A 20,251-nucleotide genomic window follows, 5' to 3' on the forward strand; every position below is an offset into this window, starting at 1 on the left:
TACTAGGCACTGTTATTAAATATGGAGAATTTTCCAGGGGGCACAATTATTCCGCTAGGCATTATTATAAATTTCGGAAAATATTCCGGAGGCACAATTATTCGGTAGGCACTATTATTCGACACTTCAGAATAATTACTTTTTTTGAAAGCAATATTGTGTTAGTTGTGACAGTGCTTGCCTCTTAAATGAGGGAGACCCAGTGTCAAACAACATATTGGCTTAGTACGGATTTACATCATCCTAGAATTCATGTCTTGTCATATAAAAGTCAGGATAGTGTGTTAGTTGAGATGACACAATTGTGTCGGGTGAGATACACCTCTCCTTGCTGTTTAAACAGTGGGATTGACCCCATTTTCATAGACACCAATGGTCTACGTAGATTCATCCAACTCTGTGGGGACTTTTGCTGAGTCACATAGTGAGTCAAGGCATTGTGTTAGTTGAGATGACAATATTGTGTCAGATGTGACAGAACTCACCTCCTCTTGCTGTTTAAACAATGTCATACAGTGAGTCAAGGCATTGTGTTAGTTGAGATGACAATATTGTGTCAGATGTGACAGTACTCACCTCCTCTTGCTGTTTAAACAATGTCATACAGTGGGTCAAGGCATTGCACATGTCTTTGGAGGCTGTCCCTATCTGCTGGAACTGTGACAGGAGCTGGACATGTTGGACTGTGCCTGAAATCAAGTGAAAACAATGAGTTAGGTGTGATCTGGAGACTGTGTTAGGTGTGATCTGGAGATTGTGTTGGGTATGTCAAAGTTCAGTTTCTATTTTTTTTTTAAATCTAATTTTCTTTTTTTTTATTGCTATCAGCATTTTCATTTTTTTTTTTTTTTTTTTTTTTTTTTTTTTTTTTTTTGGGGGGGGGGCTGATTTTTTAACCTCTTTTTTTTTTACTTTCTCAAACTTTCTAATCTCTAGAATTTGGTTCTTATCTTTTTTCTTTCCTTATTTCTTTGCTCATTCATTCATTTGTTTGTTCAGTCATTCAGTTTGTTGTTATTATTATAAGAAAATGTAGTCTGCCAGTCAATACCATTATCTACCCAAAGCATATTTGTGACCATTATCTGAAGGCCATCCTACGCATGCCCACTAGAGTTGTTTTTCATTCAGCTTTGTAATAATTAACGAGAAATGCAGACAACAGACCAAATACAGACTCCCCATGTTCATAGAGGCAGAATTAGGCTAATACGTATTAAAGTGGAGAAGATAAGCTGATTACTATACAATTACTTCTACATAAACAAGTTTACTTTAAAGGGTCATCTACTCGTACTACAGTGACTTAATACGACAACTGTGACAGTACTGATGTACTCCATGTTCCTGTACTAAAAACTAATATGTGCTTTGAAACTTTTTCACTGTCTCTTACGTTATGCTGAAAAGTAAGTCAATTGTTTCTGAAGAGATGAAACTGTTTCCTAAGTTACCAATCAGGCATGAAGATTTATATCTTTCATAAAAGTCCCTTGTTTAAATGGCACACATGTCTATGGAAGCCAACTGCTTATATATGTAACAATATAAAATCATGCCTATTCATGAACTTTTAGCTTTTAAAAGAAAGAAAAACTCATTATGTTATTTCAAATTTATTATTTTCTTTAATATTCATTTTAAAGGTTCATTTTAAGTAATTAGATCTAACTCCATTTTAACACAGTGCTGCATTTTTGTACATGCATCAATACATGAAACAGTTGTATATATTGCACAGGAGTACAAAGGACCCCGATTTCATATAAACTGTACTTTTATCCTACCTTTATCAGTCAATAGCAGACGGGCAAACATCCATTTTGATAAAGAGACATATACTTGACTAACAAATGCTAGCATATACAGATACAGACAAATAAAGAAACCATTCAAAATATCAAAAAATTGCATCCTATTTCTACTATAACATTAAAAGTATGTTTATCGCAGCCCTGCTCAAATATTCCTTCTTTCATATGCAATCCACCAGGTCCATGAAAAGAACTGGTATTATTTGTATTTCTATGGACTCTGACATGCTATTATATATACTTACCAAGCATGTCTCAAGGCCACCCAACCTTCAGAAAACAAGCCACTGTGACATTAAGGACAAAGTCAAAAGTGATATATACACATGCTGAAAGTCATTGCCTGATTTTAATCTTAATGGGGTGTGGGTGCATTGAACGTGTGTGTGTGTGTGTGTTTGTGTATGTGTGTGTGTGTGTGTGAGGAAAGAGAAGAAAGAAGAAATTCCCCTGGTTGATACAGAATTTTACTGAGGGGTAGGGGTAGTATAAAGGAGGGGTGTAAATTGTTACAGTATTATTCTGCTTCGGTTAAAAATTGAACCGACACTATTAAATATTTGTGAAAAAACTTTTAAAGGCACAGAAAAATCATGACTAAAACTCTACACAGTAATTTCACATGCCTTATCATATTACAAAAAGCCCCATCCAAATAAATAAATAAATAAATAAATAAATAAATAAAAATGAATATTCTGTGCTTGTCAGGTGAAAATTTCATCCAAATTTCAAGTTAAACAAAAGTTAGGTAGCCATTTTCAAATCCAAAAGCAGTTTACGAGCTTATTATTTATTTCTTAGGCTATGTGACATAACATTATCATTTGTTCCTATGGAGGACTTGGTGAATAAACTCATCATCTTATATTTTATGTTACTAGTACAATAATAGATTGTCCAATACCTTCTAAGATAATGATTTAGGTATCTTGTGAATAACAACATTTGAAAGTCATAATATTTTCACAATCAATCAATAATGAGAAAGTTAATCAATCAAGTTATTATAATACTGAAATTAGTCTAGACACGATGTATATTTCAGGGTTAAAAGGATAGCACACACATGGTCGGTCATTCCAACATGGCAAGTGAGCGTACTGGTGCGAAAGCCATTGTAATGACATCATCGAAATGCTCGGTTCATGATGTTAAGTAATAATGAAGTCCAAATATATCCCCTGTTGTTATCAATTGTTAATCAGATTTGATTAAGTAAATATACTAAAATTAGGAGTTCCACCCACAAAACTATTCACATATTGCAAGTTGGGTAACTTCATTTTCAATATGAATCTTCACAAATAACCTCTTTTTGAGCTGTTTTAGCGAAATTCTGAGAGTTATCAGAAAAAATGTTTTGAGAACCACCAAAGTTATTGATTTTGTTCATTACCACAAAAGAAAAATTGCACTTTAGATAAATAGCTGAAAGTAAAAGTGTGACGGAAAAATTTGAAATTCATTATTTAATATTGTTAAAGACTGCGTACCTTAAAACGAATATGACAAGCCAAATCAGAACATCCCTGAATGGGTTATAAAAATATATATATATATATATTTCAAGAATTCACCTCACTTGACAGAAACCATAATGATCTTAAAATTTCTCTGTATCTGCCTAACAACCACATTTCTGCTAAAAAATTAAATAGTTGTTTACAGTTGCTAGATAACAAAAATAAACTAGATGCATTTTTGATGGTAGTTTAAATTTCAATCATTTTATTATCTTATTATTGCCAGTATTTCTTACACAGAAATAATAGAATGCGGCATATATATATATATATGGAATGCATCATATCAAATTATTATTATTATTATTTTTATTTTTATTATTATTAAGAATGACTTAATCAAAAGTTACAGTTTTTAACCTCTGCATCCACTTTATCTAATGCTATTTTTAACTATACCACAGAAATATCTCATTGAAACTTTTACAGAAATTTTGATTGACATGTTACACCAGCTTTGACAATGACTTTTTTTTATGAAAGACAAATGAAAAATGTGAATACTTAGACTAGTAATAATATTTACTTCTCTGTTGTCATAAATCCTCCTTAAAGGGTGTCATTAGAATATTATCTTGTCACTGTTGAAATATAGCTTACAGCCAGACTAAAACTAGGTCAACAATCTGAATATAGCACTATGGTTAGGGATACTCTGCTTGGTGTGTGCGTGTGAGTGTGCATGTGTGTGTGTGTGTGTGTGTGTGTGTGTGATCATGTAATGTCAGAGAAATATTACATTAATTTTTATTCTGCACAATTGTAGACATGTGGTGGGTTCATTTTTACATTCACACAGCACAGCCTATATATATAACTAAATAGCAATGATAAGAAAGAAGACTACAAAGGAAATGGGGTAATTTTCCACATCTACAAATTGGAAAACAATGACTGCATCTTTGCCAATGTTTGCATGATAAAATCTATTGATATTTTCAGTCACAACTCAAATGAAATAAACAAAATCTCCTTAATTCCATATTTTTCTATTCTTCATGCAGCACTTGGCAGGAAATTGAGTTATTTTCAAGATAAATGAGTAGAAACGATCACAGAAAGGAGAAGGCACTCCTGACAGAGTCGTTCAGACAAAGACTATTTTGGACCGATAATGGGATTTAGTGGTACTACAGTGTAGGTGGTACAACAGAGGGATTAGTTTGGTCTCCTATGGTGAGCTAGTCATAATGGCACAGGTTGATTATAGTGATGACAGGTGGTATAGAGGAGGGAACAGACTGGTCTCCTATGGTGAGCTAATCACAACAGTACAAACTGATTACATTGGTTATAGGTGGTACAACAGTGGGATTAGTTTGGTCTCCTATGGTAAGCTAATCACAATAGTACAAGCTGATTACATTGGTTGTAGGTGGTACATCAGAAGGATTAGTTTGGTCTCCTATGGTAAGCTAATCACAATAGTACAAGCCGATTACATTGGTTGTAGGTGGTACATCAGAAGGATTAGTTTGGTCTCCTATGGTAAGCTAATCACAATAGTACAAGCTGATTACATTGGTTGTAGGTGGTACAACAGAGGGATTAGTTTGGTTTCCTATGGTAAGCTAATCGCATCAGTACAAGCTGATTACATTGGTTGTAGGTGGTACAACAGAGGGATTAGTTTGTTTTCACATGGTAAGAAGGTCTAAGCACAGTCTGCTGAGGCAGAATGACACAAAGTTAAGATGACATTATCAGACTACAGATGCCCCTTGTGAATTCTTATTTTAAGTTTGACTTACTCATCATTAAGCAGACTTTGGTCTACACTTATCATTCAAGCAACAAGTAAATGGTCTGTTTTAGTCATCTCTTATTATGTGTTACCTAGATCAACCTCTGCTTAGATACAATGAAAATTTTAACTTCTTTAATTCCTTTTCCTTTGCAGATATAAAACACTTAGAATATTCACATGTAACTTTGTCCTTAATGTTGACACTGCATGCTATAGGCTATTTGTACTAGAAAAGGCCAGAAAAATATAACCCAAATGCTTTCTACCACACTAGCCTTATAACCTACTATACATGGTAGTACTAGTACTTAAAAAAATAACCAAACTAGATATATATTCCATACTTACTTGTCAACTTTCCCATAACTTCCTTAAATTTCTTCCAATTAAATCACTGTCTTATTTTTCTCTCTCTTATTCTATTCAAAATAGTTAATTAATCAGCTTTATTCACTTAGCTGCGTTTCATGCCTAGAACTATTATATATGAGAGTCAGACTTACGCAGTCAAAAATGATGTTGACGCATGGAGTGATGCTTGTTTACAAATTCTGTCAACCAAAGGTAATAAATGTTAACCATATAACTGACAAAGAAACATCTCAAGTGTTGCGGTCAGTTTTGTGGTCAGTGGTCATCGTAGCTCTTACGTCAAGGTCAGTTCTTATCAGAGTGGACCAGGCATACAAGCACGTCTACACTCATGATTGTGTAACACTGGCTTTGATAGGATGAGATGAGACGGCACTCCTTTCGTCTGTTTTACTGGTGTCACGATTAGCACTAGATGGCTGCTCGTGGTTGTTTATGTCTGTTTTCTCTTTCATTTTCTCTCTGTCTTACACACACACACATACACACACACACACACACACACACACACATCCAGAGAGAGAAAGAGAAAGAGAGAGAGAGATTAATTTGTAAAACAGATTCCTACATCACTGTTTCTCTCTCTCCATATGCGTGCATGCATACGTACATGTGCCAAAGCTCATGCATGCAGTTCAAAATTTTAGAGTCACTGCCATACTTGTCTCTTTAGTATCTAAGCTATTGAATTAAAAGGTTCGCATTGTGTATATCCCACACAGCACATCAGAAACAGACATGAAACCCCTATCATCCCATATGCCTACTGTACATCTCTTATCACAGGGATAACTGCAGCATTTATACAGTAGTCGTTACAGTAGGGTTTTTAAACAAAGTTAACAAGAAGTTCACATATTGTTATTTATATTTGACAAAATTTGAATATAATATACTGCCCAGTAACATATTATTAAATGTATATATATTTTTAAATTATATAATACAGTACGCATTTTGATAATTGTTGAACCTTTGTAAGATGAGATTTGAATGAATGTGCAGTATTTTCTCTTTTCTTCTTCTTTTTAATGGATGTTATAAGGTAAATAATCAATATGACTAAGCTGAATCTAACAAGAAATATACAGACGTGCATATCCTAAATTATTTTAAAAGAACATTACTAGTAAAGTGTTACATTAGCCTGGCTTAAAATCATTGCACATTGACTGAAAAAACTTGAGTGAGCTATTAATATTTGCATTAACTTTTAAAAAAATGCTTATTCCACTGATTGCTTTATTTGGTCCAGGTGCTTGATAATTCAGTCACCATCATAATATCTCCAAGGTATGAAATTATATACCAATTTTGATTTCTTAAGCAATGGTATGGAAAACATTGAATGAAAATGCCACTAAAATTATTCACATGTCTGTGAGTCAGAAAATATGTGATCATGTCTTTCTAATGTTGCCCCAAAAGCAGTCAGGTGATACGAATTTGAGAAACAGGATACGTATACACCTTAGTACTCTTTCCCTATCTCTATCTTTTTCCCGTGAATACAACTCTCCACCCCTCTCTCTCTCTCCGTTTCTTTACCACCCTACAATGCAGGTACACAAACACACATGCATGCACACTCGTTATCTCCCACTCTCACAAACATGCCTCTCTCTCTCTCTCTCTCTCTCTCTCCATCATCTGCTCTCCCATACACATTTCCTCTACATATACATCTATCTGTGTGTACATTTTTTTAGCATGCATGTGCACGTATCCCAAGACAGAATAACATTGCAGAAGAAGATGCTGATTTTAATCAATATAGCTTATTCTTACACCATAAAATGCAAAATTCCCTAGCCTATTGTAAATAAACATAATTAACAACTGAAAGATATTCTATCCTACAGGTAATGCATTATAAAAGAAAATCTAATTGTAGACAAGTCCCCTTAACTATACTAGCCTGCCCATACTACTATAGTGATCTACATGCATACAAAACACAAGCAAAGAACTATAATATTTACCTGCTCCGTCTGAGCTGTATCACATCACCTCGGCTAAAAAGATACGTGTACCACCTTCCACAGATAAATCAAATCTGTGTGTGTGTGTGTGTATCATGTGTACCTGTACCCTTGGCTGATATGTACAGACTTCTGCTGTGTGTGATATGAGGTGTGTGCAGACTGGGACTACACTGGACCGAACAAGAGATGATCAGGCAGCAGTGATACCCTTTTACCTTAGGTTCTAGATTTCGGTATTGCCAGCTCGATCTTGATTTCACATATAACCAACAACACGTGGAAAGGTACAGTGAGCAAGCTAGCTTTATAGTGCTCTAACACACAGGGTATACCCAATCTTAAATAATTATATGACAATCATATGTACCTGCACTTATATCTAATATTTACTTTTAGCAGTGTGATGCCCAGCATGTTTGTACTGGGATTATTCTGAACCAAACACCATTTGAACAGGGCACAAAATGACCTTGATGTTAAATCTGTGACAACACAATATAGACTTTGTTTCAAAAGCCTTCATAACGATAATAAGTAAACTTATTTATACATGGTTTGCTCCCTTAATTGCCTGTTCATATTTCTAAATATGAACAGGCAATTAAAGGGATAATAACTCTTCATATGATATCTATATTTCACAATAAAAACATTGTAAATAACTCATAGAAATATAATATATTTTGTTTAACCACAAAAACTGCAGTTATAGCTATTTTTTCTGATATCTGAGCTTGTCTTTAGACCACGTGACCTCCATTGATGGCTATACTCTGTTAAAATCTCTTAACAAAAAACCAAACTTTTTAGAAAAAAACCAGGGACTAATTTTGAATGTAAAAATGGATTCATTAACCATTGGTAAGTATGGGAAAATTGTTGTTTACTCCAGGAAAATTCATTTTTTGGCCAAAACGAAGAGTTATTATCCCTTTAAGGGCTATTAAAATATATTAAATTATAAAAAAATGACAAAGAACATTATAACTCTAAAATCTTTACTTATCACAGTTTCATAAACCAGCCTACTCCCTAAATAATACACCAAACTGACTGATGTTAAAGTCTGGCTCAATTTCTGGTCCAAAATAGTCCTTGTCTAACCACGGCATATATATATGTCTCCATGTGTCATGTGTTTACACATACACGTGACACCAGTAGGTAGCTGAACTAGTGCTCATATCTGAAGACAAATTATTTCCAAAAACAATCAGTCTTAATTGTGAAAACAACATACACACATTATTAAGTATTCCCTGTGGCAAATTGCATGCACGTGAATCCAGAAAGAATTAAGAAATCCAGTGTATCTAGTGAGAAAATCATGCACATATCCATTAGGTGTGTGTATTTTTATACCATTCCTGTTTTACCTGTGCAAACATTCAGTAGCACTGCATTCCACGACTGTTTTATATCAAACCAACAGACAAACCACACATTACGATACTGCAATTAGTCATAAATTTCAGACCCCTTCTTTCTTTCATTATCCTTTCAAGACCTTAACATTTTAGCTACCTACAAAGACAATTCTCCAAGACAATGTCCAAGTCACTTTTCACTCCATTCACATGATCCTTAACAGGTGTTATAAACAAAGTACTGTTCTGAGGGAAATTAATAAATCAATGTTGCTTGAATATGGAGAATAATTACTGTAACTGTGTTAACCTAAAAATCATTATTCATGTATGCCACGGACCTGACACTGTTCAACCTCCATATCCATGACTACTAAAAAGACATCAATTAAGGACAAATAATTTGCAAAACATTCTATGAGATGATGTTACGGTAATTCTTTGAAATTTTCCTCACCTCACTTTAAAAAAAATTCTTTTTTCAATTTTTCAGAATACTCATTTTAATTAAGCAGAACATTGCACTTTATTACCAGAATTAACAATTTAATACTTTAAAATTCGAATTTTTTTCAACAATACATTCTGTGGAGAATTTTTTCAATTTTATTATGTCCAAATTTAATGAGTAATTACTGTAGTCAGCTTCATACACATTAGCCCAGTTAGGACAAACTTTATGAAAGGTAAACAGCGCACATTTGAATATATCCAAAAGACAAATTGTGCATCTGAATATCCTGCAATGCTACTTTCATTCCAAATTTGGACCTTAAAAATGACAAAACTCTTCAAATAAATGGGTCTGTAAGGTTGACAATTTCATTGAAATATTTACAGGAAAACTAAACACCATCATTGATAAAACAATCTTTTTCAGTACTGAGTACGTGTTATGCTAATAATCACCCTAACCTAATTAGTTTTCTAGACTAAGGCTTCGTTCACATGCAATGTCTATTTTCTAAATTCTATTTTCTATTCGCGGTATGTCTTATGATCACGCTCTGTGCCCTTAATGTCCCGCTGCGTAATTACTGGCAGCGCGAGCCAGTTACTGTAAGTTACTATAAGTAACTGGCTCGCGCTGCCAGTAATTACGCGGCGGGATATTCAGTGCACAGACAGTGATCATAAGATAGCGCAAATAGAAAACAGAATTTAGAAAATAGACATTGCATGTGAACGAAGCCTAATTCTCAATTAACAACCTGTTGCATAGTTTAATTCTTCATCCTCAATTATGAAAAGAGTGCAGCAACAACATCCCCCAACATAAAATAGAAAATCACAAAAATGCATTCGTCAGCACTGGTATGTACCTAGGCAACCTCACCAAAACCAGTAGTTTTCCAGATTTTTCTGATGCACCTACCTGATTATATAAATTCCTCACTCTGCAGTGATAAAGGGCCCAAAACAACAAGAGAATTAAGCCAGCTGTCAAACTGTTGAGCCTCTCTCAGAATTAAAACATCCGACAACAGGAAAAAAAGGTGATCACGCAATTCAGAGGACTAACTCACATAAAAAATATGTCACGGACATGCTGCTATACAGAGAGGATCTGCCCTATCCATCTACACTGTCTATTTCAAGGCCAATAATACACATATATCCTATCTCAATAGCAGTTATGACCTACTTACTGAGCTAATGATATTGTTGATTGCAACGTGGTGACCTTATTTCCTATTAGCAGGGCCTAGGTGACTGATAATAATAATGATAATTATCATTATTATTATTATCAATATTATAATGACTTTCTCATCTTTTTTTTATCAGCAGGACAAAAGAGGCTGTTGTTTTGAATTCCTGAGTTTTCCATTCAGCAGCTATACAGAGTCTAGGAAACTGACGGTAAAATCACCTTGTATGAATTAAAGCAGGCCTAGCTTAGAAACTGATACAATAACATCAATATGTTGGTAGTAACATCAATGTAAGCACACACATACAGTACTGCACACCTGTCTCAATGACACACAGGAGAACATATGAACCCTGAGTATACTCAGGAGAGAGAGAGAGAGAGAGAGAGACGTATGGGTAGAGTTTACATCTTCTTCACTTCTTATATATTCAGTGTAATTAGCAGCTAGAAGATCTATGTGAAATACCATGTTATCATACCCCTTCACTTAGACTTAAGATCAGGTACTCAAGAGCAAAACACTTTGATCTTAACAGGGATTATATAGGTACTTAGAATCACAATAAATGACCCAGGATGTCTTCAGACCAAAAACTCTTAGCCAACAATTTGTTCAATTTAATTACAAGATAAACACATGTGCAGTAGTCCACTAAAATGTTGATACTTGGCATTGTTAGTTTCAAACAGGGGAATACCATATTGCCCTATCATGAGTCAACTGTCAAAGATCAAAGACTAACATCCTGCACCCTGTAACTCGAAAGCACCGGCATTGTGACCAAGCACAAGTGTCTCATTTCCATAACACGTCCATGTAATACATTATAGCCTCTATGTGAAATTGCTTTTCGATGCTTCCGAGTTACAGGGCCCTGGTCTTGTTCAGTAAACCCCTGGATATAACAACAGCCTTTAGCTTTACTTATAGTAATCCATGTTACAGTATTAAATACTGGTATTTCTAGAGTGAGTGTAAATTAATAAGAAACCCTGCAGAGTACCGTGAACACAAACAAACTCCTCTTCACTTGGGGTCAAATACCTGGATCCACACAAGGGGGCTCTGCAAGCCTCAGATTAATATTTTCTTATAGATCATCCATGTGATAGTTTTTACTAATTAAGAAGCTTCCTGGACTGTAAGCCAAATCACAAGCTAATTATTTTAATTTTCCTCTCTATCAGTCTTCTTTGAGCATCCTCTTTGAGCTAGAGTAATGACATTTAATCTTTGGGTATATATATGTAGTTTCATTGTACTATCTTATGTTTTGTTGTGTCCTATTTCAAAATTTTGTAAATGATAAAGAATCACCACGGCTAACTGACTAGAGTAAAATTTATCTTTTCTACAAAATTTTAAACTGAGTCAGATATTTATTATTGTGTTGTGAGCAAACTATCATGCTAGGAAAATGGAATTCCTCTTAATTATGATTCTATTTTATTGTTATTATAAGATTTGTATTTTGTGCAAATATCATTAAATTTGGGAAAAATAAAAACCATCCATCCAGGCATATAAAACTGAACAAAAAGAAACACTTTGAAATACCATATTTACAAACAACCAATCCAATAGCTTTCATATTTGCGAGAGGTAACAACTCACCAAGTCTGGCATCTCTCTTGGAATGTTTGGCTGTGGGTGAGGGAACTGACTGTACAAAACTGCTGGTGGCGCCATCTTTTGATTGTTCGACATGTTCTAACATGTCCGCTGCATTGGTGATGTGCCTTTCTAGCGCCATCTGGTGAGCCTGGGCAGTCTACAACATAAGCAGGTAGTCTTGAAACATGTATTAAGGGAGAAATACTTACAGACATGGAAGTGAGTTGGACATGATAGTGTGTTAGTTGCAACACTGTGCTAGATGTGACAGTGTGTTAGATGTGACAGTGTGTTAGGTGTGACAGTGTGTTACATGTGACAGTGTGTTAGATGTGACAGTGTGCTACATGTGACAGTGTGTTAGATGTGACAGTGTGTTAGATGTGACAGTGTGTTAGATGTGACAGTGTGTTAGATGTGACAGTGTGTTAGATGTGACAGTGCTTTTGGATGCGACACTGTGCCAGGTGTGACAGTGTGTTAGATGTGACATTGTGTCAGGTGTGACAGTGTGTTAGGTGTGACAGTGTGTTACATGTGACAATGCTTTTGGATGCGACACTGTGCCAGGTGTGACAGTGTGTTAGATGCGACACTGTGCCAGGTGTGACAGTGTGTTAGATGTGACATTGTGTCAGGTGTGACAGTGTGTTAGGTGTGACAGTGTGTTACATGTGCTATTACTTTTGGGACCATATCATTTGTGAAGCAACTTTCATATTCCCCAGGGGCCCATCCCCCAGGGTTCAAACACAAATTGAGAAGCTTTAATTAGCTCCTTACTGTACTTGCAGAACATTGGGCAGGAAGAAACTAATAGACGGAACAAAAGAACAGCAATACAGACAAAAATGTTAAATAAAGTAAAAGGCAGAACGTTTATCAATTACATTGTGAAACGAGGAAATATCATTTAGGGAATGTTAAAAGCCAAGTCTTCTAAAAAGGTGTAAAGTAAATATAAATCAGATGGAAAGGAAGTCCTACCTGTAAAGCATCCTCCATGGTTCCCAGAGGCACTAGATCTTCCAAATCTTCATCCACTATCTGGGTACCCTGGTTGATGTAGTGAGTGCTGTAGGCAATATGGCTGCTTAAATTGTTCATCCATTTCTGAAATTTTCAAATCAGTTGGATGAGTAAATAAATATTGATATTTATTTCATACTTTGATATTCATTTTATACGACTCCAACCCAATAATTCATTAAAAAACAATAATAAGATGGAGACAGATAGTAGTAGTAGTAGTAGTAGTAGTAGTAGTAGTAGTAGTAGCAATAGTAGTAGCAGTAGCAGTAGTAGAAGTAGTAGTAGTTGTTGTTGTTGTTGTTGTTGTAGAAGTACCACAATAAGTGGTGGTAGTAAAGAGAACAACAACAACAACAACTACAACAACAAACAAGTTAATGTAGCAATAACCCTCACATGTAGTTGTATGACAGAAGCTTCCTCTGTGGTCTCGGGCTGCACTGCCAGGGTATGCTTGGTGGAGTCTGAGAACACTATGGTGAAGATCAGGCTTCTTTCTTCTGGCTACAGGGAGGTATAAATCATCTTATAGTTTATAATGCTCATCTGATCTCTGGTGTTGAGGGCTTATGTGCTTATCACTGGAGCAACATGTAATCTGCTTTGTTTTTAATAGACACAAATCCATGCCCATTGCTACTTAAGGTGTTTGAAATACCAGGTATAAATCCATAATTACTAGAGATTTATGAAATACCCTGTGTCACTGACCTGGCTTGTTTGGGAGTAAACATTCTGATTCAGCCAGCAATATTATATCACAGAATTGAGAAAAATAAATCTAGAATTGATGTATGATGTAATGCAGTCGTGACTCAGCGTTGTGATTATAACCACCTGTCATTTGACCAGGTCACAGTGACCCCCCTCAAAGGTCCATGGTATCAGTCAAAGAATTATACAACAAGATGCTTATTAGTTTTCTCTTTTGTGATTGTTTAATTATTCTCTGTCAATACACAGCCGTCTCTTTGTCTCCTCTTTCCTCTATCACTATCTTACACATACCTTAATTACTTACCAATAATAACTCGTGCCTCTATCACTCTCTCCCTTCCAACCACTGATTTATTTTAGACATATATATATATATATATATATATATATATATATATATATATATATATATATATATATATATATACACAGGAGAGAGAGAGAGAGAGAGAGAGGCAGGCAAGAAGACAAAAATACTGAAGACAGGAATATTCCTAAATTACCTTTATTTTGGCATTATCCAAATACTTGAAACCCTTTCTCTTCACACCTGTGGTAGCATCTCCCCTACATAAAAAAAATCCATATTGCATCTTAATACCTGGCGTGGTGACTACAACCTCAACACACAGGTATGAAATACTATTTTTTCTGTTGTTTAACACAACAACTTAGTTTCTTGGAAATAACATTTACTTGTCACGTGGATTGAGTGTTTATATTATACAGTGTATCAATGATGACATTTATTCCTTGGCTTTCATTAATAATTTAAGTGCTTGACTAAATCTCTGCTACGCTTAAAGATAGCTGTCTTTTTGGTAATATTGAAAGAAACAAGGTGGGTGTCTGTTGTCTTAACAGTAAGACAGGTGTCACCCCTTTCATACATACCTGCTATTGAAGTATGTAAGAACACCCCTCTCCAAGACAGCCCATATCGACTTCCAACCCCGCAGACGAGATCTCTGTAAGAAAATTAACAATCAGATACTGGTTAAATATAATATGTGATCAAGAACCTTTGAAGAAAGGCCCTAAGGCCATGTTTAGCATCTTTAGAGATTATTTACTTTTTTAATCTTCTTTAATTTCCACAACAGACAATGTCAAACCTTTTTGACTGCATCAAACATAAAGTTTCTTTTACTGAGGAAGAAATGTACTATTTACAGCTTTAATCACTAGCTGAAGTTTGACATTTTGCAAAAAAAAAAATAATAATAATAATAACTTTTAATTTAAATATAAATAACAAAACAATCAACAAACACAACTTAATTTTACAAAAATTTGAAAAAAATTTTTTTTCATTTATATAAAATTTACCAAAACCATCTATTTTCAACAGATGTCTCAAATTGTACACTGATATTGAGCCAACAGCTTTCTATTTCTCAACCACATAATATAATAGACTCAGTTCAGTCCCCCAAATCCCCTTACCTTCAACAGGGCCCCCTCAAACCTCTGGACCCCCCTCAGGATGTCCCTGACTGGCTGGACATCCAGGATTTGCCTCATGGACGCTGTCCGCGCCATCTCAGCAGCTGTCTGACCTGAAATTAAGTTTTAGAAATTGTTTCAACGGCATCTTGGCAGGTAATGGAATCCCCAACCATGCCCCCCCCCCCCCCCTTTTATAATTTGCAGACTGTTTAAAATACATTTCAAGTTATCTCACACATTTTGGGTACGTAACCTAAACAAATCAAGTCATTTTTTCAAACACTAATGATACTTAAAATTTGCTTAGTAAAGGGTATAATATCTTATTATTTTTCAGCAATATTTATCATTGATGCAGTTCAAAATTCAATCTTTTGCCTAACATCATCCTGCTGCATAAAAAACAATTCCCAGACATTCATCTTCATTGTGCACATTCTGATATGATTTCAGGTTGTAAGAAAAAGAAGAAAGAGATGACCCAATCACCACATGACTGCTGGTCTGGGGGGCACTGACGTCAGAAAACCGTAAAAAAAAGTCATGTTCGATTAAGTGCAACTGTATAAATGCTTATGCAGGGGTGAATGGGGGTGGTCTTCTGGAAGACGGTCAGAAATTTTCAAGCTTACACTGACGGTCATCTATTTTTTTGTCTCGGTAGATGGTCAAAATTGGAGAATAGATCAAAAAAGATAACTTGGAAGACTCTCAGAAAATATCAGTGGATCTGCCCCTGGTTATGGTTGTGATAGTTTGGATTGTGAGATGTCTCAACAAGCACAATCTCTAACTGGCAGCGAATAGTAACACCAGCAAATACATATATCCAAAGAAATCTCTCTCTCTCTCTCTCTCTCTCTCTCTCTCTCTCTCTCTCTCTCTCTACAAATGAAGGAAACACTAACATCTATCCCCAAGATATTTTGTTTCCAGCTCAGCACTGACCTTGGTTGTTCTTAATGGCAGGGTTAATCCCGTTCTGTAACAGCATGACAGCAGCCTCTTTCTGCCTGCGGTAGGAGGCGCAGTGCAGGGCTGTGTTGCCAAACTTGTCGGTACACTCTATGTTTGGAGGGTTGGGTCCTTTGAGCTGAAACAAAGCAGAGACTGAATTAAATGCATATACTGCTTGTTAGGTAAGTTAATATATTGTCTACGGTATGTTAGGTTAAGAAGCTTAAGATAAAACACTTTATGTAAAATATACACCTTTTTTCTGTAACTGTATATAATCTTATAAATGTTGTAATCCAAAATTTTTGTTTCATTTGAGTAAAAAGAATACATATCATATGTATAAATTTAAACATTTGACATCAAGAAATCTACTCCTAGACCATCCAGAGGTCAAAAAGAATTATATTGTAACTGTTCTTTTCATACTTAAAAACATTAGTAGTTATGAATCCATTACGCTTTTGGTACCCTACTGACAATATTGTCTACTAGTAGTTGTTGTCTATAGACTGGTTCACATCAGAGAGTTATCAGTGCCTTACAGTATTCTCACTCTGTGACATTACTATAATTGAACCTTGACTTATTCTACTCTACTCACCAAAGTGGCCAGTTTGTCCACATTGCCCTCTCTGGCTGCTGTCAGGAACTCTTCCTCTGTTCTTCTGATGTCAGTGTTCTCTGCAGCTAAATATAAATTTAACACAGTAGTGTAGGTTATTATCATGCATGTTGAACTGTAAACTATTGTTTCTAACAGTCCACATACTTTTATAGTCAATTACTTTCAAGGATAATCAGTTACAATGAACATACTACCTAGCAAATATTATTTTATTAACAAAAATTAAAATAAAATAAAGCTTTTAAGGAATATTCATATCACCCTTTCAGATTCTACTTTATTTGCCACATGCCAAATCTACAAGTCAACAGCTTATGGGGCAACCTACTCAAGGATAAAACATCACTCTAAAACTAAAGTTGTCTTACTCACCTTCAATCATCTCTCTGATGTCTTGTTTATGAGACACCTGTCTGGGAGTGTGACCCTCAGCATTGGCGACACTCACACTGGCGTTGTACTGGAGTAGCACATGGACTATGTCCTAGAGAGATATGACGTATATCAGTGAAGATTTGGAAAGACTGTCGGATCTTCAGTCAGAGTTAAAGTACACGCAACAGGCAGGGGCGGATTCAGGCAGTCTTCTGGGTCTTCCAGAAGACGGTCAGATTTTCCATTTTACACTGATGGGCATCTATTTTTTTGTCGGAAGACGGTCAAAATTGGAGGATGGATCAAAAAAGATAATTTGGAAGACTGTCAGAAAATACCTCTGGATCCGCCCCTGACAGGCAATTATCAGGATAAAGTTATTCTAGTTGACAAAGGGTACAAGTGACAGTAAAAAGCAAGTAATTCTAAATATTAGCATCCTAGACTGGGAGATGAGCATCTGGACCTCCAATGTTTATCATGACATGTCAGCTCAGTATGGTCTGCTCACTTTAGAATTATGGTAGAAATTCTCTCTCTCTCTCTCTCTTACTCACCAGTCTCCCAGTGTAAGCTGCCTTGTGAAGGGGCGTGTCACCCTCTTTGTTCATGATATTTACTTCAGCACCATTCTGTAAAAGAAAACATATATAGCACTGCTATAACATTATAAGAAAATAATTTCATCATGGAATTAGAGGAAGATGTTCTAGATAAACCGTAAATAAAATTAATATTTAAATTCTTAGTGTGGCTGTTGAAAAATTACCCTTTTACTTTTAAGTGTTAGTTTATAAAAATATTAGACATGCAGTTAGTATTCACCCATAGTTTCTTAATTCTCTCCTGGACTACCAATGGCGGTCAACAGAGAATTACTTTTAATATGTATTGTGAAGTTGCATTACCCTCATGAAGACTTCTCTCAAGGCATGGATATCAACTAGATAAGTCTACTTACTTTTAATAACAATATCACAGTGGTCACATGTCCAAAGTACGCAGCGAGGTGTAGAGGACTCCAGCTACGGTTGGACTTGTTTTCACCTGTTGAATATGACAAGATTGTGTTGGGTGTGACATATGATGTTGGCTGTGATATAATTGTGCTAGGTGAGACAGTTAAAAGGTGGGTGTGATACGATTGTGTTAGGTGTGACAAGACTGTAGATTTTACTGGAATTATGGTAGTTTTATGTCACTGTAAATTCAGATGTGGCTAAATTGTGATGGATGAGAAAAACTGTATTAGGATGATTGTAATGGTGGAGGTAGTAACATAACTGGATTAAGTACAATATTGTGTTAGGTGTAACAATACTTGTTAGGTGTGTCTAGATTGTTTAAGGTGTGACAATATTGTGTTAGGTATAACAATATTGTGTTAGGTGGGACTGGATTGTGTTCAGTGTAATCTAATTCAGTTAGGTGTGACCTGAGCCACACTCACCTTTACAGTTCAAGTTTAATGGTAACCCATCTTGCTGACAGCGTTGTATCAGATCACTCAACTTGCTATCCATCCCATGGCGAGCATAGTGCAACAATTCTTCATCCACTGTTAAGAACTTTTCTTCCTTAGGGCTTTCAAGGTCTACAATAAATTACATATCATTTAAACATAAATTAACAAACAGTAAAAAAAACATTAGCTGTGCTGTGGACTCAAATGTACAATCATTGAATGTTAGCTCCTGCAAATAATGATAAAAATATCAGAGGTATTATCATTACAGGTAGCCTTATTCCCTGATAAATATGTACTACAAAATATAATTCTGGTTTTAAGCTGTTGTTTGTAGAACTGCTTTTGTAAAAGACATAACTAAACACATAATAAAAGACAGATCATTTACAAAAGTAAATATCAATGATGTTCATATAGAAACTCCATAATTCAACTGATTAAGTATAGATATATTTAACAGTATATATACTACTATTTTATCAAGATCAGAGGAACGGTACTTGTGCCCCCCCCCTCCCCCAAACACACACGCACACATGGCACATGTAAGTCTTTTTTTTTTTTTCAATATCTTTCAGTAAATTGTGAGGTGGTTTTGATCAATTAATGTCTTTTTTCTTTCACATAAATTAGTTTGTAATTTACTGACTGATTTAATTTTGTTTGCTCGCCAAAGAAATGGTTCCAGCTCTCATTATATTATGAATGAATCTGGAGCTTCTTTTAAAGTAGCGATAAACCATTATAAACTTTACTGGGTAATTGAGAAAAACACTCAGAAAAAGAACATGGTCAGAAGTGCTTAATTAGTACTGTACTGGAACCGGTACATAAGCATGGACCAAAAGAAATCATGCAGCATAATACATTATATTGGAAGAATTTCATTCTAGCCTGACACGTGGGGAAGCTATTAGCTGAAAGAGCTTAAATCACTATCAGAATGTCATAAATCAAATATCAATAATATAATAGCTTGAATGTTATATATATCACAAACCCCGCCCACTTTCTTGTCCCATTAATCTAAGTGAAACCTACCAGGAGTTTCCAGATTGTCTTCTTGTGTCGCCATAGTGCCAGAGTGTGTCTGCACGTTCTAAAGATTAAACATCAATGGCATTCCATACACGGTCCTTACGGCATAAGCATCGCGCTGTATCACTCTCCTGGAAGTTGAACAATAATAATTAAATGCAAGTAGTTCGGCAAGTACAGTTTACTTTAGTGTATGAGTAATTATCGATATTTTCTCACTCGGGTTAAACGTTTCTCGATATCTCTCCAACGCCAGTTTCATATAGGTTCTGTTCGTCTACAAGATGGGAAGCAGCCCAAAACAACGCTGCAATCTTTCACTTTGTATGTGTTTTCAAATAAAATAGATATCATTCTAAAAATACTTCGCCGCTAACTCGACCCACTTTCTCTTTAGCTCAGCTGACAAACACACAGATATGAACGGTAGGTGGAATATGCAAGATAAGACCATCATTTTACGCCATTTTACGCCATTATACAAAATTCCCCTGAAAAGAGGAA

At 35.3% G+C, this 20,251-nt stretch overlaps 1 protein-coding gene across 1 annotated transcript in view; it reads right to left on the reverse strand.

The window, feature by feature from the left end:
- Positions 1-20,245, reverse strand: part of LOC106165733 (oxysterol-binding protein-related protein 1) — a 52,187-nt gene extending 31,942 nt beyond the window's left edge. The window contains exons 1-15 of the mRNA XM_087019469.1: positions 20,134-20,245; positions 19,751-19,878; positions 18,692-18,835; positions 18,203-18,288; positions 17,799-17,873; positions 17,239-17,350; positions 16,843-16,928; positions 16,230-16,374; positions 15,279-15,391; positions 14,727-14,800; positions 14,336-14,399; positions 13,512-13,619; positions 13,071-13,196; positions 12,084-12,240; positions 577-689 (exon numbers count right to left, since the gene is read on the reverse strand). Of these exons, the coding sequence (XP_086875595.1) occupies positions 577-689; positions 12,084-12,240; positions 13,071-13,196; positions 13,512-13,619; positions 14,336-14,399; positions 14,727-14,800; positions 15,279-15,391; positions 16,230-16,374; positions 16,843-16,928; positions 17,239-17,350; positions 17,799-17,873; positions 18,203-18,288; positions 18,692-18,835; positions 19,751-19,784 (1,437 nt within the window). The 5' untranslated portion in view covers positions 19,785-19,878; positions 20,134-20,245. The remainder of the gene's footprint in view (positions 1-576; positions 690-12,083; positions 12,241-13,070; positions 13,197-13,511; positions 13,620-14,335; positions 14,400-14,726; positions 14,801-15,278; positions 15,392-16,229; positions 16,375-16,842; positions 16,929-17,238; positions 17,351-17,798; positions 17,874-18,202; positions 18,289-18,691; positions 18,836-19,750; positions 19,879-20,133) is intronic.
- Positions 20,246-20,251: the final 6 nt, after the last annotated feature.

The sequence above is a fragment of the Lingula anatina genome, chromosome 8 (genome assembly GCF_051362555.1).
Source record: "Lingula anatina isolate TDL-2025a chromosome 8, LinAna3.0, whole genome shotgun sequence".
NCBI classification, from domain to species: Eukaryota; Metazoa; Brachiopoda; class Lingulata; order Lingulida; family Lingulidae; genus Lingula; species Lingula anatina.